The sequence below is a fragment of the Saccopteryx leptura genome, chromosome 5 (genome assembly GCF_036850995.1).
Source record: "Saccopteryx leptura isolate mSacLep1 chromosome 5, mSacLep1_pri_phased_curated, whole genome shotgun sequence".
NCBI classification, from domain to species: Eukaryota; Metazoa; Chordata; class Mammalia; order Chiroptera; family Emballonuridae; genus Saccopteryx; species Saccopteryx leptura.
In genome coordinates this window covers 194,553,350-194,579,685 of record NC_089507.1, presented here as the reverse complement: position 1 = coordinate 194,579,685, position 26,336 = coordinate 194,553,350, and the positions used below count along the sequence as shown (strand labels likewise).

At 36.3% G+C, this 26,336-nt stretch overlaps 1 protein-coding gene across 1 annotated transcript in view; it reads right to left on the bottom strand.

The window, feature by feature from the left end:
• Window positions 1-17,640, bottom strand: part of SYCP2 (synaptonemal complex protein 2) — a 92,946-nt gene extending 75,306 nt beyond the window's left edge. Inside the window, 12 exon segments of the mRNA XM_066386601.1 lie at window positions 6,916-7,011; window positions 7,541-7,586; window positions 8,369-8,421; window positions 8,502-8,644; window positions 9,487-9,521; window positions 9,784-9,869; window positions 10,508-10,593; window positions 12,710-12,734; window positions 13,010-13,114; window positions 14,273-14,401; window positions 15,636-15,779; window positions 17,617-17,640. Coding sequence (XP_066242698.1) covers window positions 6,916-7,011; window positions 7,541-7,586; window positions 8,369-8,421; window positions 8,502-8,644; window positions 9,487-9,521; window positions 9,784-9,869; window positions 10,508-10,593; window positions 12,710-12,734; window positions 13,010-13,114; window positions 14,273-14,401; window positions 15,636-15,779; window positions 17,617-17,640 — 972 coding nt within the window.
• Window positions 17,641-26,336: the final 8,696 nt, after the last annotated feature.

Below are 26,336 nucleotides of genomic sequence, written 5' to 3'. Positions count from 1 at the left end.
CACCCTCGGCCCCAAGCAAAGTCTCTTTCTGCCCCCACTCCCCCCCCCCACTTTGCCCTCCTCACTTTAACTCCACCCCCACTTGTCCCTGTGGCTATTGCCACCCTGTTTATCTATGTACCCTGACCAGGGATCAAATCCACAACCTCAGCATACTGGGATGGTGCTCTAACCAAGGAGATACACAGCCAGGGCCAAGAAACATTTGATTAATGTTCATCTCTAAGAGCTAAACTGGAACAAAAAGCAGGGTTTTACAAGAAATCAATCAGAAGGACTGAACTTCATTATATCAGGTACTACAATTAGATGAGTAAATGCAGATCAACTCTTACTCAGATTGGGGCAAAGCGATTATACAGTTTGAGCTAGAAGTATCCCAATGTATCAAGTACTAAGTGGTAGCTATTTGGAAACAAAGGCTCAAGAATATTCCTCAGGTTAAAAAGAGGTCAGTAGAAAACATACCACCTGATTGAAGGGTTTAATCATAGCTACACTATAGCACAGAAGGTAAAAATATAAAATTTACTTTCAAATACTACCATATAAAAACCAACTCCTCAGGGGAAAAAGATGACAGCGGAGTAGGTGGATGCACAGACGCCCAGCTCTCCCCACCAAACTGGAATACAAATCAATTTAGGAAAAATCAGCATGAAAAACCAACTCTGAACTGCAAGAACAGCGCTCAAAAACCAAGGAGCAAAGAAGAAGCCAGAACAATCCTGGTAGGGAGCACCTGAATCTCCTCTGCTTACAGGAATGGAGGGAGGGGGGAGGCTGAGAGCCCAGAGGGGATCTCACATAGGGAAAAGAGCAGAAACTACTGCTCACAGCCACTTGCCTGGTGACCAGGGAGCGAGGTGTGTTGAAAAGACCAGCTTATCTCCCAAGTGGAAAGGACAGGGAGAGGGACAGACTGTGAGGGGCTAAGGTATGCAAGAAACGAAATAAAAAAGCTGACTCATTCGTGCTGGAGGCGGCCATAGCTGGGGGAGGGACTGAACCTTTCACAAAACAGAGCTGAAGTGCTTCCGGATCGGAGACCTCTGGGCATCTATCCAGCTCAAATCAGCGCAACAAGACACAGCTGAAAACAAGAAGTGGGGAGGAGAGGCAGTAACTCAGGTCTCCATGGAGATCTGAGATACACCTCCCCCTACTGAAGTTGAGAAAACACCCTGCCCCCAGTGATGTTAGTTGGCTAAAGAGGCCTTCAGAGTCTCAGGTTACACCCATCCCATTCCTGGATACAGTTTCAAGGAAGCCCCCTGCTGAGATCAGTAAACAAGACTATCACCTGTTAAGAAAACAAACAAATCAAGACTTCAAAGCTGTCCAAGTCCAAAAGTGGATTACAGATAACAGCTGATACCAACCCAAGAAGACCTAGAAATAACACAACTGAAAACTGGAGGCAGACAACACCAAGCCTAGACTCAACCAACTCTACAAATAAAACACCCAAAAACAGATGATGAGAAGACAAAGAAGTGCAATCCAAATGAAACCACAAGAGACACCTTCAAGAGATGAACTGAGTGATATGGAAATAATCAAACTTCCAGATACGGAGTTCAAAATAATGATTGTAAGGATGCTTAGGGATCTTAGAACAACAATGGATGGTCATTATGATTACCTAAATAAAGAAATAGCAAGTATAAAAAAGAATCAGTCGGAGATGACAAGTACAATATCAGAAATAAAGACCACAATGGAAGAAATTAAAAACAGGATAGAGCACAGGATCGAATCAGCGAGTTAGAGGACAACTGGAATGAAGGCATGAAAGCAGAGAAGAAAAGAGAAAAGAGACTCAAAAAGTCAGAGGAAACTCTGAGAGAGCTCTGTGACAACATGAAGAGAAATAACATCCGCATCATAGGGGTTCCTGAAGAAGAAGAAAAAGAACAAAGGATAGAGACTTTGTTCAATCATATCATAGCTGGAAACTTCCCTAAATTAATGCAAGAGAAACTCTCACAAGTCCACGAAGCACAGAGGACTCCCTTAAAGAGAAACCCAAAGAAACCTACACCAAGACACATCATAATTAAAATACCAAAGCTAAGCAATAAAGAGAAAATATTAAAAGCTGCAAGAGAAAAAAAAGTTATCACCTACAAAGAAGCTCCCATAAGGATGACATCTGACTTCTCAACAGAAACACTTGAGGCCAGAAGGGAATGGCAAGAAATATTCAAAGTAATGCAGAACAAGAACCTACAACCAAGACTACTTTATCCAGCAAGGCTATCATTTAAAATTGAAGGAGAAATAAAAAGCTTCCAAGACAAAAAACAACTCAAGGAATTCATTACAACCAAACCAATGCTGCAGGAAATGTTAAGGGGCCTGTTGTAAACAGATCAAAGTGGAAAAAGAATATAGCAAAAAAGGAATACACCTTTAAAGAAGAAAATGGCAATAAACAACTACATATCAATAATAACCTTAAATGTAAATGGATTAAATGATCCAATCAAAAGATATAGGGTAGCTGCATGGATAAGAAAACAGGACCCATACATATGCTGTCTATAAGAGACACACCTTAGAACAAAAGACACACATAGATTGAAGGTAAAAGGATGGAAAAAAACATTTCATGCAAACAGAAATGAAAAAAAAAGCTGGGGTAGCAATACTTACATCAGACAAATTGGACTTTAAAACAAAGGATATAGTAAGAGATGAAGAAGGCCACTACATAATGATAAAGGGAGTAATCCAACAGGAAGATATAACTATTATAAATATCTATGCACCTAATATAGGAGCACCCAAATATATAAAGCAGACTTTGATGGATTTAAAGGGTGAGATCAACAGCAATACTATAATAGTAGGGGATTTCAATACCCCACTAACATCACTAGATAGATACTCAAGAAAGAAAATTAACAAAGAAACGGCAGACTTATTGGAAACACTAGATCAACTCGATTTAATAGATATCTTCAGAACCTTTCACCCTAAAGCAGCAGAATATACATTCTTTTCAAGTGCTCATGGTACATTCTCTAGGATAGACCACATGGTAGGGCACAAAAGTGCTCTCAACAAATTTAAGAAGACTGAAATCACATCAAGCACTTTCTCCAATCACAACGGCATGAAACTAGAAATGAATCACAACAAAAAAGCTCAAAAATTCTCAAACACATGGAAACTAAATAGCAGGTTGTTAAATACGAATGGATTAAGAATGAGATCAAAGAAGAAATAAAAAATTTCCTAGAAACGAATGACAATGAGCATACAACAACTCAAAATTTATGGGACACAGCGAAAGCAGTGCTGAGAGGGAAGTTCATAGCACTACAGGCACACTTTCAGAAGCTAGAAAAAGCTCAAATAAACAACTTAACCCTGCATCTAAAAGAATTAGAAAAATAACAGCAAGTAAGCCCAAATGTAGTAGAAGGAAGGAAATAATAAAGGTCAGAGCAGAAATAAATGACATAGAGGCTAAAGAAACAATACAGAGGATCCATGAAACTAGGAGCTGGTTCTTTGAAAAGGTAAACAAGATTGATGAACCTTTAACTAGACTCACCAAGAAAAAGAGAGAGAGGACTCAAATAAAATTAGAAATGAGAGAGGAGAAATAACAACTGACACAACAGAAATACAAAATATTGTAAGAAAATACTATGAAGAACTGTATGCCAAAAAACTAGACAACCTAGATAAAATGGACAAATTCCTTGAAACATACAATCTTCCAAAAATCAATCTGGAAGAATCAAAAAACCTAAACAGACCGATTACAACAAATGAGATCGAAAGTTATCAAAACACTCCCAACAAAGAAAAGTCCGGGGCCTGATGGCTTCACAACAGAATTCTACCAAATATTCAAAGAAGAACTAACTCCTATCCTTCTCAAACTATTTCAAAAAATTCAAGAGGAAGGAAGACTTCCAAGCTCCTTTTATGAGGCAAGCATAATTCTGATTCCAAAACCAGGCAAAGACAACACAAAGAAAGAAAATCATAGGCCAATATCTCTGATGAATATAGATGCTAAAATCCTCAACAAAATATTAGCAAACCGGATCCAACAATATATGGAAAAAATCATACACCATGATCAAGTGGGATTTATTCTGAGGAGGCAAGGCTGGTACAGTATTCATAAATCAATCAATGTGATTCATCACATAAACAAAAAGAAGGAGAAAAACCATATGATAATTTCAATAGATGCAGAAAAAGCATTTGATAAAATCCAGCACCCATTCATGATCAAAACTCTCAGCAAAGTGGGAATATAGGGAACATACCTCAACATGATAAAAGCCATCTATGAGAAACCCACAGCCAACATCATACTCAATGGGCAAAAATGAAAAGCAATACCCTTAAGATCAGGAACAAGGCAGGGGTGCCCCCTTTCACCACTCTTATTTAACATGGTCCTGGAAGTCCTAGCCACAGCAATCAGACAAGAAGAAGAAATAAAAGGCATTCAAGTTGGAAAAGAAGAAGTAAAACTATCATTATTTGCAGATGATATGATATTGAATATAGAAAACCCTAAAGTCTCGGTCAAAAAGCTACTGTCCCTGATAAATGAATTCAGCAAAGTGGCAGGATATAAAATAATACTCAGAAATCAGAGGCATTTTTATACACCAACAATGAACAGTCAGAAAGAGAAATTAAGGAAACAATCCCCTTCACAATTACAACCAAAAAAATAAAGTACCTAGGAATAAACTTAACCAAGGAGACTAAAGACTTGTACTCGGAAAATTACAAAGCATTGATAAAAGAAATCAAGGAAGATACAAACAAGTGGAAGCATATACCGTGCTCATGGTTAGGAAGAATAAACATCATTAAAATGTCTATATTACCCAAAGCAATCTATAATCTCAATGCAATACCAATTAAAATACCAATGACATACTTCAAAGATATGGACCACATATTCCAAAAATTTATATGGAACCAAAAGAGAACACGAATAGCCTCAGCAATCTTAAAAAAGAAGAATAAAGTGGGAGGTATCACACTTCCAGATATCAAGTTATACTACAAGGCCATTGTACTCAAAACAGCCTGGTACTGGCATAAGAACAGGCATATAGATCAATGGAACAGAACAGAGAACCCAGAAATAAACCCACAGTTTTATGGACAACTGATATTTGACAAAGGAGGTAAGGAAATACAATGGAGTAAAGACAGCCTCTTTAACAAATGGTGTTGGGAAAATTGGACAGCTACCTGCAAAAAAATGAAACTAGATCACCAGCTTACACCACTCACACAAATAAACTCAAAATGGATAAAAGACTTAAATGTAGGCCTTGAAACCATAAGCATCTTAGAAGAAAACATAGGCAATAAGCTCTCGGACATCTCTCGGAGCAATATATTTGCTGATTTATCTCCACGGGGAAGTGAAAAAAAAAGACAGGATAAACAAATGGGACTATATCAAACTAAAAAGCTTTTGCACAGCTAAAGACAACAAGAACAGAATAAAAAGACAAACTACACAATGGGAGAATATATTTGACAATACGTCTGATAAGGGGTTATAACCACAATTTATAAAGAACTTGTAAATCTCAACACCAGGAAGATAAACAATCCAATCCAAAAATGGGCAAAAGAGATGAATAGACACTTCTCCAAAGAGGACATACGATGGCCAATAGGCATATGAAAAAATGCTCAACATCACTAATCATTAGAGAAATGCAAATTAAAACCTCAATGAGATATCACCTCACACCAGTCAGAATGGCGCTCATCAACAAAACAACACAGAATAAGTGCTGGCGAGGATGTGGAAAAAAGGGAACCCTCCTGCACTGCTGGTGGGAATGCAGACTGGTGCAGCCACTGTGGAAAACAGTATGGAGATTCCTCAAAAAACTGAAAATCAAACTGCCTTTTGACCCAGCTATCCCACTTTTAGGAATATACCCCAAGGACACCATAGAACGGCTCCAAAAGGAGAAATGCACCCCCATGTTTATGGCAGCATTGTTCATAATAGCGAAGATCTGGAAACAGCCCAAGTGTCCGTCAGAGGACGAGTGGATTAAAAAGCTTTGGTACATATATACTATGGAATACTACTCAGCCATAAGAAATGATGATATCGGATCATTTACAATAACATGGATGAACTTTGATAACATTATACGGAGTGAAATAAGTAAATCAGAAAAAAACTAAGAACTATATGAATCCCTACATAGAAGGGACATAAAAATGAGACTCAGAGACATGAACAAGAATGTGATGGCAACAGGGGTGGGGGTTGGGGGGAGGGGGGATGGGGTGAAGAAGGAGAGAGGGGTTGGGGGAGGGGAGGGGCACAAAGAAAACCAGATAGAAGGTGACAGAAGACAATTTAGCTTTGGGGGAAGGGTATACAGCACAATCAAATGTCGACATAATCTAGAGATGTTTTCTCTCAACATATGTACCCTGATTTATCAATGTCACTGCATTAAATTTAATAAATAAATTTTTTAAAAAAACCAACTCCTCAATATTTTCAAACAGAAGATTATATGAATGAAGGAGACCACTTGTCATTATCTATTAACGTTATTTCTGGCGCCTCTGTATTTCAGTAACTTTTTTCTAGGTTCATTTCACTTTATTCATATGAATGTTAAATTTTATCTGATATTAACATATAACTTCTATCTGATAAATGTGTTACAAAACTAGTATTAAATTTTAACATTAATTTTTCTGATGCAATAGAACATCAGAAAATTTTCATGTCTAATTAGTTTGATACATTAACATGCTAATCAAAATTACAGATATCTTAAAATAGCTAGAAAAATATACAAAACCTACATTCTTGAATTGATAGTTTATATACACATATACATACATATAAAATAGTACACAGGGAGTAACACTTACATCATTATCTCCAGCAATGTAGAATGATAGAGTCTGGCTTCCAAGATTAAAATCTATCCAAAATTCCTCAAGTTTTTCATCTGATGGTATTTGCAGCTAATAAAATAAACATATAAAACTAATATATCCTATGCTTTTAAAAGTGACAACATAGAATTATGATCATGTAATATTCATGGTTGAGTTTTCTTTTCTTTTGAAAAGATTATAGCAGGAAGGTAAGTAGAGACGATAACTATTGCATTTAAATCAATTTGGGAATAAAAAAAGAGCTTAGAATTATACACAGAAATTAGCTAGCTCCAAGCAATCACAAATATTACAAGTGAAAATAAAGGTTGAAAGTATTAGTTTTAATATTATATCCATGGATGATAAATCAATAATGGATTTGATTAAGGAAACAGAAGAATATTTGAAATACAGCCTTTATATTTCATATATCTTTGGTTACAAATATGTCATGCTATAAAATATCTCTTAGTTATAGACTACCAGACCAGTTGTATTTGTGATCTAATATAACTATTTTGATTGTTCTCGTCAATTAGTAATCTGTAATTCACTTGACCCTTGCATCAAAATTCATCCAATAACTAAAACATATGTTAAATTTAAAACTTACCTTATATTTATCAAGAAATGCTGATAAACAAGGAAATGTAAAGACCCTGAAATAAAAAGTTTGAGGTGGAAAAAAAAGAAGTTAATAAACCTTCACAGCATAAGCTTGACCAGTCATAGAAATCATGTCTAGGGTCAAAAAAAAATCAGGCAATGGCCATACAATTTTAATAAAATCATATATCTTTCTTTATTACTTTTTTTTAAAGTTTAATGGAAATTTGTTTCTGTATAAAAAGCATATTACTTTGAGGATACTACTCAACCTACCATTCTGACTACAGTGATTGCACCATATTATATTTCATACTGTCAACTCTAGCAGAGATTCCTATTTTACCTACACTATTAATATAATGAAAGTTCCCAGAGGACTTAAATGGGAAAAGAAGTGAATAATACTTCTAATAAAAGTGGCTAAATTCAGTGAATACTTCCTTAGTCAAATAAAATTATAAGTACTATCGTATACTTATTTAATCTTCACAACAAACATACTAAGTAGGCATCATCAGTATTCTTATTTTACATATGAGAAAGCAGAGGAAAGTACGGTTATATATAATCTGTCCAATGTTAGAACAGGGAGAGAGAAATTTATGATTCAAATCCAAACAGTATGACTCCTTGCACTTAACAACCCCTCACTCTTTCTTTCTATAGTAAATAAAGTAAATGTAAACTCACTCAGTGATCCAATGTGTCCTGAGCATCTATAAGGTGCCAGGCACTGCAAATACTGTTCTGTCGTTATCAAAGTGATAAAAATTTATATCACCTATCCTTACATGTTCATTTCTGACATTAAATAATCTGCATTAAATTGTACCTTCTCTTGTCTCCAAGCATGCCATTTACAAGGTTGAGAAACATCCTGCAATCCTAATTTAAAAAAAGAGACCTTTTAAAAGTATAGTAATTTTCAAAAAATAGTGTTAATTTGTTACTTTTATACTACTTACTGTTTCAAATTCCGAGTCTTTAATTCCTTTAAATGCATTAGCAATAAAATCCATTGAAAACCAGTGACACACCAGTTCTCGTCTTTGTCTTTCTGTCGTCATTCTACATAAAGCTTCTACAATACCTACTTGTAAGTCATAATCTTGAAAAAAATTAATGTGTTATTTAGAATTATGAAAATTAAAATTGTATAAAAATCAATATAAGGTATCAGAATAAGTAATATCAAAAAATATTAGTGTAATTTACTCATCTTCTGCCATTTTTCTTCATATGAATTAGAACTAGCTCATCATTATAGGAATGAATACAGCCCAAATAACACAACAAATTTATTAAAGGAGTGAAAAGGTTTTAAAAAGGATATTTAAAAGAAACTCCTAAATATTTCAACAACTATGCCTTTCATTATTAGAGTTGTAAATTGTAAAATAACTCATACAATAGTCTATAAATCACAGAATCTGTACTCCTTTATGTAATATGATGTTTCAAGTTATTCCAAAGTACTATAAACCAGGGGTTTATTTTATATGCAAATCACTACATCAAAAGTTTCTAACATAAAACTTAGGAAAGAAAATTTGAGTTGTTAATAAATACATTGTTTAAGAATAAATATATAAATCCCAAAAATATTTTACCTCTTAACTTACTGAAATACCATTTGAGGAATTCTTAGCATAAGTAATTAAAATCTATTGGCAAATTTAATTATTTATAATAATTTAATTATTACTCATAATAATGAAATGATATTAAAACTATTGTCATGCTGAATTATTTCAGTCCCACAAATATTACCATTTAATTACTTATTAAAGTAATTACTTATTGAATTAAAGTTATTTGGCTGTACAGTCTATAATTCCCTCACATAATCTCACTAAATTAAAATATTAATATATTATGACTAAAAAGATACTTTCTACTAATATATTTATAATAATTTCAAATATAAACATTTTGGAAAAAAAAACCTACCTCCAGCATCTAAAATCCTTTCTCCCATACTATTCCTGTGAATCAAAATAACAAATTATATACTAGGCTAGTATCAATTAAACAGAAAACCCATATATTTGGAAAGGAGAACTTCAATAAAATTTATAATTGGTATCACACACTGTTGCAGAAAATATAACCATAAATTGTATTAGAAAACTACAACAATTTTATCAGTTTTAATTGTTAATGTAACTCATGGTTGCTTTAATGCCTTATAAAACATCCTTTAAATTCTTGACTTGAATCACTAATTAAAGCAGTATAAATTATTACATGAGAATTAACATTTCTTGGTTAAAAAGTATTTTCCTGGCATCTTGAGGCATTTTGTCAAGCATAGCATTCATTTTTTTTAGAATCTAGAAAAGAAAAAAATAAAAGACAATCCATTAATATTTTTATTCAGTGAAACAAAAATATTCTAGGTACATAAACTTGGAAGCCTATTTTTTCTTAATCATAGTATTTTATGCAGGGAATGGAGAACGGTAGAAGAAAGACTATAAAGTATAAAATAGTAACTACAAAAAACCATAAAACATTGAATATCAAAAAAAAGAATATACCATGATTTCTGTATTTAAAGCAGTAATATTCTTTGCAATATGAAATATGTTTATCATTTTAAGAACTAGGAAAGTAAAAATATTTCCTTATTAATATTTGCTCTTATGGTTATATAAATGTATATACATCCACACACTACTACAGGTTATTTTTAGCATTTAAATACTTATAAACTTCTAATATGTATGTGGTATAATTTCTTTTCATATGAGTTATACGTATATACATAAACCCATATGCTTATACATTTTCAATAAATATTTAGATAACATATTCATGTCAGGCAATGAATTAAGACATTAGATCTATACTACATGATAAATAACTTAGTGCCAAGATAAAATGATTATTCAGTTTCATAAATTACTACCAAATATTCTTTACTTTCTCATTTTTAAGTTTCAAAGGAAAATCTAACAAATGACTTTACCTCCTGCTGAATACAAATATTCACTCTTGAGTCAATAACCAGGGCACAAATTTGAGGTACAAAACTTGCCACTATTTGCCTTTTACCTGAATAAAAGTATTAAATTATTGATAAATATGTATTTTGAATTCTTTTAAATGACAATCTTTACTTATATAAGTTAATGTAAAGGAAGTACTAGTTCAGTTTAGAAGAAGGCCCACTTGACTGGCCTGAAGCATGAAATTCAGTCCTCGTTCTGCTTCTAACTAGCCATGGTGACTTTGAAAAAACTATTCAACAGATGTGATTGATCTTAATTCTGGCAAAGGAATCCAAAGCCAGCTTCTCCTTTCAGGTACACAAGGCACTTTTTTGAAATAAATAAATAGTATAATTCAAAAGTGGAAACTTCTCTATTGAGGTTTTTAGAAACTGGCCTCATTAATAGTCATACTAAATTACATAACTGTCATTAATACCTGTCAACCTCATGAAGATCTAAATATCTTGAGCTATTTCTAAAAAGTCAACCCTATTTTCAAAAGACGAGGCTTTATCAATGCTAAATATATTCAAAGAAATTTTCCACATGCTATATCATAATGCAAATTTTGAAAATAATTTTAAATAATGGCAAAACTGCAGAACCTTCCAAAGCAACCCCATTGAAAAGAAAAATCACTCAATAGGGGGAAAAGGTATAATAATTTACTTTAAAAAAATCATGTTGGATCACTGTATAATCACTGGTGAGTTAAGACTGTTTTCTCTCATAAAAATGTAAGAATTCAAACTAGATTCGTATGCTAATTGCAAAAAAATCAGTGAAAAAGTAGCATTAACTACTATTGAAATAAATGGCAATTGATCTTTAACCTTCTGGATTTGAAGGCTGCAAATAGCAGCTGTTTTTTTATTTACAAATAATTCATCAGCCTCAATTACCAATCCTAGGAAATTCTTCCTCAAGCAACATAAAGGTAAAATAACTTGGACTGACTGCCTGGCACAAGACACCGACTAACCATATGGAAAATAAGAGTTGTAACATGCTCTACATTCTCAGTGAACTATTAAAAATTTTGTTACATTAGCTCAAGGGCTGGCAACCCACAACCCATTCCTGTATGGCTATATTATTCATTAACAAGTACTCTGTGGAAATATTTAAATCTATCATGTAATATTGAACCAGCATCATCAAGGTAAATGTCATTTAATCTCATGAATTTAGCCATCATCAGTTACCAGTGAATGACTTTGGTGAATAGTTTGGGCTGTAGAATTTATAATGTTTCTTAATGAATTCAACCCAAAATTACAAGGCAAATCATGCTGTTTAAGAAACTTATACTTCAGTAAAGTCATTTCAATGAAACTAAAGTTATCTTAATCACAAGTAATGACAAACTGCTTTCTGTATTTCCTGGGTTGCCAAAAGTTAAAACAAGTGACTTCGCCATACCTACACAAATTTATAGGGGGTATTTTTTTTTCAAGTTCTAACTACAGGTCCAGCAGCATTTATGGACATTGATGTAAGTGCAAGAGAAAATTACCATGTCAAAATTCATTTAATTGTGCAATTTAGGAGCTTCCACCTACTCTTCAATTGAAAATGATCAATTTACAATGTAGTGACATTCTAAAAGACAAATATTAAAAAAAGAACCCAATATAATTCTAAAAATGCTTTCCAAGTGATAAATATGCTCAATTAAAAATCATGCTTATAAATTGATATCAGTATTTGTCATTATCTGCATGAAAAGACATTTTCTAATGCAATATACATAAAATCTTGTTACAGATAAGCACCAACAAATGAACATTTGTAATCAATTTTGACAACAGCAAAAGCTAACTTTGAACCTAAGTGAAATGTCATCTCCACGAAAAAAGTGCTATTCTCATTAGTGTACTTGTATTACAAAAAACACTGTACTCAATTATGTTTTGAATTTTTGAACTGCATCAATAAAACACTTGTGAAAAATTGTTTTCTTTCTTGTTACCTAAGTACCTACATATTATCCTCAATTTTTTTCCTTCACCCACAAAACCTAAAATATTTACTATCTAGCCCTTTACAAAAAAAGTTTGTTGATCATTGAATTAGATAATGAATTCCTATTAGGAAAATACTATGAGAACTGCAAAATTATACTGAAACTCTTAACTGCAAATTATTGTTCCATAGAAATAAAATCTTTATTATACCTTCATCATTGACGTCATATATGACCTGAAAAGTAAATGATAATATTTATAATTTAAACCACCACAAATAGTAATAAAGTATCAGATTACATTTGAACTCACCACACTATTTAACTTTTATGTATTAACTACTTATTTTATTATATTACTCAAGATAAATGTTTTATACAATCCTAAAAGGTTAATCCAACCAAGACACTAATCAATCTATTAGTGACTTTTAGGCACAGGGTATATAGAACATAAATTTTTTTAAATAAGCACATGCTTTATAACATCAGTTAATCAATGTGGTTTTACCATCAAAAGATCAAATAAATCTTCTATCATATTTGTAACAGCTTCATCTTTTGAATGTCCTCGACTCAGAATTATCTCCTTGGATTTTTCAAACCAGGCAACCATGTAAAGGAAAATGTATATACTAGTTAATTTGAATTAAATTTTGAGAATGTACTTATAATTTAATATATATAGTAATTTAGCATTTGTATAAATAGTAATCCTAGGAACAATCAATAAAAATAAAAATTCTAGTATTATATAAATATAAATTTATGCTTTCACACATTGTGTTTTTAATTTTTGGTAACTCACTTTATTTTCACCACTTTGAAAGGCAATGGATGAAGTTAAACCCTAATTCCAGGCAAAAGACCTTTATTTCACCCTGCAAATTCCTAGTTCAAGTACTTTCATATAATAAATGAAAATAAATTAATCACATTTAGATTATTTTGGCATTGTTACTATTTGAAGTTTTTTGGTATTTTTTATTTTTATTAATTCAGATACTTGAATGTAAACTATATCTCAGACACTCTTGTTGGCACTGGGTATATAGTAATGAACAAAACAAAAATATCCTACATTCTAGCATGGCTGGCTGACAATACATTTGAAAAATTATAGTCTGGCCCTGGCCAGTTGGCTCAGCAGTAAGGGGTCAGACCTGCATGTGGAAGTCCTGGGTTTGATTCCTAGTCAGGGTACACAGGAGAAGCAACCATCTGCTTCTCCACCCCTTCTCCTTCTCTCTTTCTTTCTCTCTCTCTTCATCTCCTGCAGCCATGGCTCGAATGGTTTGAGCAGGCTGGCCTCAGGCACTGAGGATGGCTCCATGGCCTTGCTTCAGGTGCTAAAATAGCTCGGTTGCCAGACAACAGAGCAGCAGCCCCAGATGGGCAGAGCCCCTGGTAGGGGGTTTGCTGGGTGGATCCTGGTGGGGGCACATGCGGGAATCTGTCTCTCTGCCTCCCCACCTCTCACTTAATTTTAAAAAAAGTATAGTCTGATAGTAATTAAGATGAGCTTAAGAGAAAATAAAGCAAGTAAAGGTTCTAGGGATTCTGGTAATCATGTGAACTTAAGGTTACAAAAGAGCCTGTGTATAGTTTTCTTGTGATCTTTATCTTTGTAACATATACTATGGGTTATAAAAATATTTCAAAGTTTTATATAAAGTCCCAAATTTGTTTTTCAATAGTTTAAATCATTTTTTTGTTAGAAAGCATACCTTTCATCATATTTCCCTAATATAAATATTACATATTCTATACTTATCTTTTGAACTAGTCCTTGTTTTATCAAAGTTAGAAGTCCGGCTTGCCCCAATATTCTGATATTTCTTCCACATCTTCCAAAAGAAACCAGAACGAGTGAAACAGTTTGGATATCTTTTTTATTAAGTTCCTGAAATGAAAAGTATACATTTAAACATCTGTTAACACAAAACAGTATGGAATTGGCATTATGCTTTGTAATCCTCACAAATCCTGAAAGTTAGCCATTATGATAATCTCCCAGGACAAAGAACAAAAATGTGGTTTTGAAAAAGCAACTTGCCTAAAGCCAGGGATGACAAACTCAGTACAAAATGCAGATCTGTATAAATTCAAGAGACTTTTTAACTATGATGCAATGAATCAGTTACCTTCCATTCTAAAAAGCTCCATGTACCTAAAATACAAGAAATTTTTACTCAATCTTTTAGAGCCAATGCAAATATCAAATACCAGCAAAGATTGTCAATAATCACATTTTCTCACATATAAAACTGCCTTACAGCCTGACCAGGCAGAGGCACAGAGGATAGAGCGTCAGACTAGGATGCGGAGGACCCAGGTTCGAGACCCCAAGGTTGCCAGCTTGAACGCGGGCTCATCTGGTTTGAGCAAAGCTCACCAGCTTGGACCCAAGGTCACTGGCTTGAGCAAGGGGTTATCGACGATCTGCTGTAGCCCCACGGTCAAGGCACATATGAGAAAGCAATCAATGAACAACTAAAGTGCTACAACAAAAAACTGATGATTGATGCTTCTCATCTCTCTCCGTTCCTGTCTGTCTGTCCCTATCTATGCCTCTCTCTGACTCTCTGTCTCTGTAAAAAAAAAACTGAAAAAAGAAAAAAAAACTGCCTTACATATGATAAATCAAGTCCATGGTTTTGGATAATTATTTTTTATTTGGAAGCAACAAGCATCGTCCATATAACATGAAGAATATGCTGATAGGTTTCTTAAAAATAGATCAAGTGACTTGGGGCAGTGAACACACAATGCAATATATAGATGATATATTGTAAAACTGGGCACCTGAAACCTATATAATTGTATTAACTGTGTCACCCCAATAAAGTCAATATAACTCTTTAAAAATAGATTAAGTTATTCAAACAGGTACACTATTTTTCCCCAATGGTAACTCTGTAAAACAGCTATTTTTAAATTTATTTAGAAAATGCTCCAAAATGTTATTTGGAGCTCGTCAAATAAAAAAAAGAGTTGTGAAGTAAGGATTTATTTAGATAAGCATAAGCAAGCTTACCAAAGCCTTTTTATTCATTTCTTCCAATGGAATACTTCTTCCTGGAAAGTAGATTGCTATCTAATAATTTCAACAATCATTCAACAAAATAAATATTTACCCTGCATATAAGATTATCCAATTTGTGGAAAAACTGTTTGCTGCATTTAATCTTCACATCTTCACAAATATCAATTTGTAAAAGTGTTTTCAAAGGTTTGAAATCATTTTTTCTTAAAGCATCATCAATGCATTTTTCCAACTGCTAGAGAAGCACAGTGAATGGCACATATATTGAATCAAAACCAAAATTAATCACCTTATGCAAGCTAGAAATTTGAGAACTATTTTTACATGAAAATTCAAGATTTTATACAATATCAATTCACTTTTTAAAAAAACTGCCCACTCTTAAATTGAGTAATGTACTTAGATAAAATTTCTTTGGTCAGATTCTACATAGAAAAAAACATATTGCACTAATTTTCCACTTCATGCCTTAATTTGGAAAGTCATAATTGGAAAGTCATAACCAAATACCTGTTAATGAAAGTAGTACAATAAACTTTATAATAAATAATCCATAATACCGTGGATAAAACCTTAACATAACTATCAACTTCTTAATGAGATTTAAATAGTAAAAAAAAAAGCACTATTTAGAAACTATTCCAACTATTATGACTTAAGCATTACATACATACATCTAACTTATTATATTACATATGTATAATTATGTGCCACATAATGAGGTTTGGGTCAACCACAGACCACATACATGATGGTGGTCCTATAAGGTTATAATGGAGCTAAAATGTTCCTATTGCCTATTGACATCATAGCCTTTGTAACTTCAATCACAACCCATTATTCACATGTTTGGGGCAATGCTGGTGTAAACAAATCTACTACCACTGTCAGTCATATAAAAGTATAGCACATAAAATTATGTACAGTACATAGTACTTGATAATGATAATAAATGACTGTTACTAGTTTATGTATTTACAACACTATAATTTTTATCATTATTTTAAAGTGTACTCTTTCTACTTATAGACGTATGCTGTAAAACAGTATGCCATTAGGCTTGCAGCAGCCTCATACATCTCCTATTTACTGTTTCTCAATCACATCATTTTCTCTTGTGTTTGATTTAATCTTATGTTGTTTTACAAGTTTAGATTAGCCTAAGTGTACAGTGTTTAAAAAGTATACATTAGTGTGTACAGTAATGTTGTAGGCCTTCACATTCACTCATTCCTTACTCATTTACTCATAGCAACTTCAATTCCTTCATGCTCCATTCATAGTAACTGCATTATAGAGCTATAACATTTTCCATCTTTTATACCATATTTTTACTCTATATTTTCTATGTTTAGATATACAAATACTATTGTGTTATAATTGCCTACTATTGTGTTATAATTGCCTTAAGTATTCAGCACAGTAACATGCTGTACAGGTTTGCAGTCAAGGAGGAACAGGCTATATATCATACAGCCTAAGTGTATAATAGGCTGTTTCATCTATATTTGTTTAAGTGTACTACGATGTTCACACAATGATAGAATTGCCTAATAACACATTTCTCAGAAAGCATCCATATCATCAAGCAACACATGACTGTATAACCTTTATAAAATCTGTCATCCCTAGTAGTAATGTAAACATCATTAATAAGGACTTTTCATACTACAATCAGATCACCAGACTTGGGGATGAACTGCATAGAAGTTAAATAAAATGTAGTCAGTCTACCCAAATGCATCTTACAACTTAAACCTTCATATAATATGTCCAGGCATAAGTTTTATACATGAATCAGTGCATGATTTTTTCAATGTAAAAGATATATATATACATAAATAATTAGCATCTATACTTTAAATATTTTTAATATAATTTTGAAAACAAATCTATTGAAAAAAATGAAAGAATAACATTTTAATTTAAATTATTCTACCTTTGACCATGTCATAAACACAAGAAAACTTGTCTTTCCTAAAACTATAGCACTTAAAACCTATAAATAAACAAAAAGTAATTTTAGGAAATAAAATAAAATACATTTCTTTGATCCAGGAATACATACATACCTGGAGATCAGGTCTTATTGGCATTTTGACTTAATTTTAAAATGGCAGGTCAAAACAAACACCTATAAAAGAAAACATATACTTTCTGTATCTTACAATCTGTTCTACATATTTACAGTTTAAAAACCCCAGCTCTGGCCAGATAGCTCAGTTGGTTAGAGCATTGCCCCGAAGCACAGAGGATGCAGGTTCGATTCCCAGTCAGGGCACATAAAGGGACAGATTGATATGGCTGTCTGTCTCTGCCTTCCTCTATCACTAAACTCAATAAACATTAAAAAAATAAAAAAGGCCTTAGCCGGTTGGCTCAATTGGATAGAGTGTCAGCCCAATGTGCAGACATCCCAGGTTCAATCCCAAGTTAGGACACACATGAAAAGTGACCATCTGCTTCTCTTCCCCTCTCTCTGCCCCTTCTCTCTCTTCCCCTCTAGCAGCCAGTTGTTTGACTGGTTCAAGCATCCACTAGGGCGCTGAGATTAGCTCAGCTGGTCCAAGCGTCAGCTTCAGATGTTGAGGATAGCTCAGTTGATTCAAGCATTGACACTACACAGGGGTTGCTGGGTGGATCTCTGTCCGGGCGCATGCAGGAGTCTAATCTCCCCATCTCTCACTTAAAAAATTTTAGAATCAGCTACAAAAGTAGCCTCAGATTTCCTATATATCATAGTTAGAAACTAAAATATATCCATTTAAATAGTCCATAAGCTACAAAAAGGTGGAAATGACAAAGTATTTAAATGCCTAAGAACTTGTGTACATGTTAAAACCTACAGTATGCAACCAAAGCAATACACACTTAAATGCAATTCAAAGACTTGAATGAACTTATTAAGTGGTAAGAAAACAGACTCACAGGATCTCCAGATGGGACAGTTATTATACAAATATTTTAAACTAAGTGTAAGTACTGTGTACATAAAGATTATTAAACAAACTAAAAATTTTTGCAGGGAACTGGAAACTGAGTAGGGGTAGTGATAAAAGGGGGGGAAAAGAAATATTGAAAAATAACCAAATAATTCTAGAAACAAAAATAGTCAATAACAAAATTAAGTCAAGAACAAAGTGGATGGATTTAAATTGCAGATTAGACACAGATGAAATAAAAATTAACTGATAGCAAACAATAGAAACTATGAAAAGTATAGAATAACATTTGCTGAAAGACTTAAACTACACATTATTATACAACATAATCAACAGTTCAAATGCTATAGAAGTGTTTATCTGAAACCTATGTACTCTTTTTGACTAATGTCACCCCATTAAATTTAATTTTCTAAATAAAATTAAAGTATAAATACACATTAGACCAGATGGACCTAACAGACATATGTAGACCATTTTATCCAACAGGAGCAGAGTACATACTGTACTAAAATTCATAAACTGTAAAACATTCTCCAGGATATGCCATAAAACAAGTTTTAATACATTTAGAAAGATTAAAATCAAATCAAGTATGTTTTCCAACCACAATGGCATGAAATACAGATATCAATTACAAGAAAAAAACTGAAAAATTCACAACTATGTGGAGATTAAACATGCTCCTGAACAACTCCAATGAATCAAAGGAGATTATCAAAAAACATCTTGAGACAAACAAAAACAGAAACACAACATACCAAAAACTTACAGTATGCAGCAAAAGAAGTTCTAGGAGTAAAGTTTATAGTGATAAACATTTATATTAAGAGAGATATCACCCGGCGCTGAGGGTCGCTCCATGGCCTCCGCCTCAGGCGCTAGAATGGCTCCGATTGCAGCGGAGTAACACCCCAGAGGGGCTGAGCATCACCCCCTGGTGGGCATGCCAGGTGGATCCCGGACAGGCGCATGCAGGAGTCTGCCTGACTACCCCCCCCCTCACCTTCTCACTTTGGAAAAATACAAAAAAAGAAAGAGAGAGATCTCGCCCTGAACAGATGGCTCAGTGGTAGAGCGTCAGTCCTGCATGTGGATGTCCTGGGTTCAATTCCCTGTCAGGGCACACAGGTGTCCTGGGTTCAATACCCTGTCAGGGCACACAGGAAAAGTGACCATCTGCTTCTCCACCTCACCACCACCACCACCTCCACCACCTCCTCCTCCTCTTTCTCCTCCTCCTCCTCCCCCTCCCCCCTCCTCCTCCCCCCCTCCTCCTCCCCCCCTCCTCCTTCTCCTCCTCCTCCTCCTTCTTCTTCTTCTTCTTCTTTTCTCTCTCTCTCTCTCTCTCTCTCTCTCTCTCTCTTCCCCTCCCACAGCCATGGATAAATTGGTTTGAGCACATCAGTCCAGGCACTGAGGATGTTTTTATGGAACATCCACTTCAGGCACTAAAAATAGCTCAGTTGTGAGCATGGCCCCAGATGGGCAGAGCTTTGGTGCTAGATGGGGAGGGGGGGGGGTTGCCGAGTAGATCCTGATCTGGGTGCATGTGCAAGGCTGTCTCCCAAATCCCCTCCTCTCACTTGTAATATAAAAGAAAAAAGAAAGGAAAGAAAGGAAGGAAGAAAGAAAGAGGGAGGGAAGGGAAGGGAAGGGAAGAAGGGAGGGAGGGAAGGAGAGAGGGAGGGAGGGAGGGAGGAAATGAAGGAAGGGAGGGAGGAAGGGAAGGAGGATGGGAGGAAAGGAAGGAAGGGAGGGAGGAAGGGAAGGAGGATGGGAGGAAAGGAAGGAAGGGAGGGAGGAAGGGAGGGAGGGAGGGAAGAAGGAAAGAGGGAGGGAGGGATGGAAGGAAGGAAGGAAGAAAGGAGGGAAGGGGAAAGAAAGAAAAGAGAAAACATTAAGGAAATAAAGATCAGAGTGGAAAGAAATCATACAAAAATTAAAAAGATAATACAAAAGATCAATGAAACTAACAGCTGACATTTTTTTAACAGCTGAAAATTTGAGAATATAAACAAAACAGACAAACCTTTAGCTAGAGTTACCAAGAAAAAGGAAGAGAGGGGACAGAAATAAATAAATGAAGAGGATACATTACAGCTGATAGCACAGAAATATATACATAGGATCATAAGAGATTATGAACAATTATATGCTAACAAATTGGACAACCTAGAAGAAACGATAGCTAGAAGAAATATCTAACCTAGTAATACTGAATCAATCATGAAGAAATAGAAAATATAAACAGACTGATTACAAAAGGAGATTGAATCAGTAATCAAAACCAACCTCTCACCAAAAAAAGTCGAGGACAAGATGGCTTCATTGGTGAACTCTATTATACATTTGAAGAACTATACCAATACTTCTCAAACTCTTGAAGAAGAAGGAGGAAGGAGAAGGAGAAGGAGAAGGAGGAGGAGGAGAAGGAGAAGGAGAAGAAGGAGGAGAAGGAAAAGAAGGAAGAAGAAGAAGAAGAAGAAAGAAGAAAGAGGAAGGAAGGAAGGAAGGAGAAGAAGAAGGAGGAGGAGGAAGAGGAGGAGGAGGAGAAAAGAAGAAAAAGAAGGAGAAGGAGGAGGAGGAGGGGAGGGGAAGAGGAGGAGGAGGAGGAAGAGGAAGAGGAGGAGGAAGGAAGAAGGAAGAAGGAAGGAGGAGGAAGAGGAAGAAGGAAGGAAGAAGGAAGGAAGGAGAAGGAGGAGGAGGAGGAGAAGGGGAAGGGGAAAAGAAGGAGAAGGGGAAGAGGAGGAGAAGGGGAAGGGGAAGGGGAAGAGGAGGAGAAGGGGAAGGGGAAGAGGAGGAGGAAGAGGAGGAGGAGGAGGGGAAGGGGAAGAAGAAGAGGAGAAGGAGGAGGAAGAGGAGGAGGAGGAAGAAGGAAGGAAGAAGGAAGAAAGAAGAAGGAAGGAAGGAGAAGAAGAAAGAGGAGGAGGAAGAGAAGAAAAAAGAAGGAGAAGGAGGAGGAGGGGAAGGGGAAGAGGAGGAGGAGGAAGAAGAGGAGGAGAAAGAAGGAAGAAGGAAGGAGGAAGGAGGAGGAGGAAGAAGGAAGGAAGAAGAAGGAAGGAAGGAAGGAAGGGGAAGAAGAAGGAGGAGGAGGAAAAAAGAAGAAAGAGAAGGAGGAGAAGGAGAAGGAGTAGGAGGAGAAGGGGAAGGGGAAGAGGAGGAGGAGGAGGAGGAGGAAGAAGAAGGAAGGAAGAAGAAAGGAAGAAGGAAGGAGGAGGAGGAGAAGAAAGGAGGAGGAGGAGGAGGAGGAGGAGAAAGAAAGAGAGAGAGAGAGAGAAAAAGAAAGAAAGAAAGAAAGAAAGAAAGAAAGAAAGAAAGAAAGAAAGAAAGAAAGAAAGAAAGAAAGAAAGAAAGTAAGTTAAGAGTGTTATTCGGAAACAACAAGGTTGCAGGTTCAATCACCAGTCAGGGTACACAAGAGAAGTAACCAAGAAATGAATGACTGAGTAGAACAACAAATGCTTCCCTTCCCCTCCTCTCTCTGTCTAAAAATTAATGAAAATTGGTGGGATAGCTCAGTTGGTTGGAACATCTCCCAGAGCACAGAGGTTGCCAGGTTCAATTCCCCATGCAGGGATATACAGGAGCAGCTCGATGTTCCTGTCTCTCTCCCTGCCTCTCTCAAATAAATAAATAAATAAATAATAAAATAAAGGGGAGAATAATCTCATTTAATATTAAAACATATCAAAGTCACAATTACTTTAAAAAACCAGTATTTAGAATAGGAAATAGACAAATGGATCAATAAAACAGAATTCAAATGCATACCACCCAAACATATACTAGAAATTCATATATGTGTAAGGTTTTGCAAATCAGAGGGGGAAAGTTAAACTAGTTAATAAATGATACGGCAAAATTAACTCACCATAAGAAAAATTAAAATTAGACCTTTTATCTCCCATCATTCACAAAAATAAACTCTAGAAGAATTAACTACCTAATATAAAGTACAAATGTTTAAAAGCTATTAGGGTATCTCTCAGACTTTAACTACATGGGAAGATTTAAGACATAAAAAGCACAAATCATGAAAATAGATATGAAGTTTTATACATCATTGTCTCTCTCTTACACACAATTTTATTAAGGAGCACAAGGGATTCTCTATTCACTCAAAATCCAGTACCCAGTGCTGGCCCAGCAAGACCTATAACCATAAACACCTTCACTCTCATACCTCACACCCATCAAGTCCCAAAGAAACACTTCCTTTGCCTATCCCTCTGCAGGGGACTGCAGTTAACTACACTATTCTGTTTATTTTATATTTTTTAAAAATCTTCCATAATAAAAACTAGGTTAAAATAGTTCAAGGGTAGAGGGGAGGCTAAAACCATGCAGAGAAGGTTGTAGGTTGTATTGATTCTGACATTTTAGTTTTCTGCTTCAGAATAAAGGTACAATTTGAGCAACCTAAGTGCTCCCAGGTAAGAAGAAAAATAGTACACAGTTAACTTTGAAATACTTCCTCTGGCAGAGTTTACAGTTGATTCTTGCATAATGAAGAATTACTTCTTAATAATGCCAAATGTCCATTTTCTTGCTTCTCTTTGCAGTCCAACTTGTGGCCCTGGAAGTCTAGCAATTTTGTGTGCAGTATTTGCAACATTTGCACAGAGCGACTGAGAAATATTTGTAGTTCTAAGTAATTCATATAATTCTTCAATTTGAATATACTAGATATAAATCCAGACATAACTGCATGAACGTGATATAGACTCTTTAAAATGGCAGATGGGAAGCAAACACTAGAATGGTGACTAAGTTAATTTTTATAAAAATATTTAATAAAATTTACTTATTTGAAAGTAAATAGCTTTAGTGTTATTAAAAATTTTTTATTAATGTTCATTAATAATTTGTATTTCATCTTAATTTTAAAAGAATTTTAATATTTGAAAATCTTAAATAATCTATACTTATTTCAAGTTTTTGATTAAAAAGTATACTCAACTTAGTGTATTTTGAATAATTATATATTGTTTTAACCCTTATTGTCAATAGAACACAAAATAAGTAAAATCCTTAATTATAACATATTTACTGGTTTTGCTAAAATGAAGATACGGTATACTAATTCATTAATTATATAAGTCATTATTTTATCACTTGTCCAAAATACACTAGTCCATCATCAAATGTCTACTATAAATGCATTCAGGCCCTGGCCAATTGGCTCAGCGGTAGAGCATTCACCAGCATGTGGAAGTCCTGGGTTCGATTCCCGGTCAGGGCGCACAGGAGAAGCAATCATCTGCTTCTCCACCCCTCCACCTCTCCCTCCCTCTCTCTCTCTCTCTCTCTTTCTCTCTCTCTCTCTCCCCCCTTCCTTCCTGCAGCCCTGGCTCAATAGTTTGAGCAATTTGGCCCAGGGCACTGAGGATGGCTCATGACCTTCCCTCAGGTGCTGAAGTAGCTCAGTTGCGGAGCAACAGAACAGCAAGCCAGTTGGGCAGAGCATCTCCCTGTAGGAGGCTTGCCCAGGGAATCCTGGTCAAGGTGCATGCAGGGAGTCTGTCTCTCTGCCTCTGCACCTCTCACTAAATACATACATACATACATACATACATACATCTTTGATATTTTCCCAATACTCAGTCATAAATGTAGCTTTACATATACTTATTTTCCCATTTTGTTGCAATGATGGTATATTTGTGTGATTGAAGACTAGGACATTTTATTTCACAATTTTAAAATTTCATTAAAAAGTTGAAATACTTAAAATATAGGTACACTGCAGTCCTGGCCAGATAGCTTGGTTGGTTATCATACTGAAGTACAGATGTTGCTGGTTCAATCCCTGGTAAGGGTATGTAGAGAAACAGATCTATGTCCCTGTCTCTCCCTCTTCCTCTCTTGCTTAAATCAATAAAATAAAAAAAATGTTTTATATATATAATATATATATATATTATATATATAGTAGGTGCCTACATTTGTAGTCTGCTTAGGACCAGCAATTGTTGGCACAGACTTACAGAGGTGAAACAAGCTGAATTTAAATGTAATTTACAAAGTACTCTGAAATAAGAAATACAGCACAAAAGAATTAGGTATGGTCAAGAGGCACACAAAGCTGACAAGTTGGTTTAGTTTCTAAGTCTACTTTTGTGCAAGAAGTCAGCCAAAGGAAAGGAAAATTACTTAGTATGTAGCCAGGCAGATATTTTTCAAAACTAAACAATCCAGTTACTGCTCCCTCCTTCCCTTGGAAGGCTAAATTCAATAGAGCCAAGAATGGAGTACCATCCATTAAGAAGGCAAATGTGTGCTGCTGAGAGGAATGCTAACTCTAGAAGGAAACAAATGACACATTTATCTTTTCACCCCCATAAGTACACAAGTTAAAATATCCTCACGAAATACTATGTAGCAGAGCAAGCAACAACAGAACGACTCAGGAAAGCCAGGACAGAAAAATTGTTCAGGAAGAGTGGAGTTTTGTGTCAAACAGGCAGGCTAGAAAGCCCTGGACCACTTTCAGATAACGCAGAGAACCGGCAAGAAGCTAGACATGTATAAGCAGCCAGAAAAAAATGTTAAGGTTTTAAAACAAAAACCCAAACTACCAGACAAATAGGGGAGGTACCTACTCTTTTCCCAGAAGGTAAATGAACGCACACAGCAACAGACCTCGTAGGATCTTAACAGACATCCAACATTTCCAAATGTAAAAGACCTGCTTACTGCGGAGAGGGGTGGGAGGGGGGAGGGGAGCTGCACAATGTTCTCCGACGACTAAAATATCGACACAGCTATTTAATAGAACACTTGTGCAGCCCTCCCTCACTCCCGCCTCCCCCCCCCCCCCAACTCAGCGCACAGATCCATTTTATTCTTGTCATTATTCGGATACAGGAGACATCAGAACAGGACCGACAGGAAGGCCCCACGAGAACACAAGCTGGCAAGTGCAGACACTGAGACCCGGGCCCGAGCCGGGGCAGCCAGGGAAAGGTGTGAGGGTCCCGCCCCACACCCAGCACACTCCCAGTTTCCAAAGCTAACCCATGGACACCGGGGAAGGGGCCATAGAACCGCCTCGGCCCTCCATCCTGAAACCATAACCACACCGGCCGAGCCCCCCTCCCCGCGCGGTTTCCCTTCCCCGGCGTGGCCGCCCCCAGTCACAGAGTCCAGACCCGGGAAGGCCCGCGACCTCGGGGGCCCCTAACTGCGTGTCTCTTCCTGACTGCCACACCCCGGCCCAGGATACCAGCTGGAGCCGGCGCAACGCTGACGGCCTACCTTGGGACCCCCAGCCCCTCCCCGCACAAGGCGTGCGTGGCCTTCAGGACACCCGGCCACAGCTCACGCCCTCAGCACCAGCATGGCACCTGCCCGCCTTTTCCACAGGGCTTCTCCTTCCCCAACACGACCTGCCGGCCCGCGTGCTTCCCTGCAGCCTCCCTCTGCGCGCCCCGCTGTCGGGGAACCTGCCGGTGCCCGTGGCTCCACCTGCCCGCTCACCCCTGGAGATAACCCCGTCGAGCCCCGGAGCTAACGGTTGTCCCGCTGTGGTATTTAAAGCGGCCTGCGGGAGGCGGGAAGTGCCGTCCAATCGGTGCTACGTGCGGTCGGCATCGTGCCCAATTAACGCCACCGCCCGGCCAGGCCCCGCCCCTCGTCCCGCAGTATGCACCACGGTGTGCGCCTGACAGCACGAGCAGCACGAGGCCTAGGCCCGAGCCAGGGCCCTAGGGTAGGCGTGGCTCTGATCCTCAAGTAATTGGGCTGGACCCCTGACCCCTTACCCCTCCCGGATGCCAGCCTCGCTGCGAAAGCCCGAACTTGTGAGGAAGCGAAGGTTCTACTCCTTTTATAGAGTCCCACGCTGC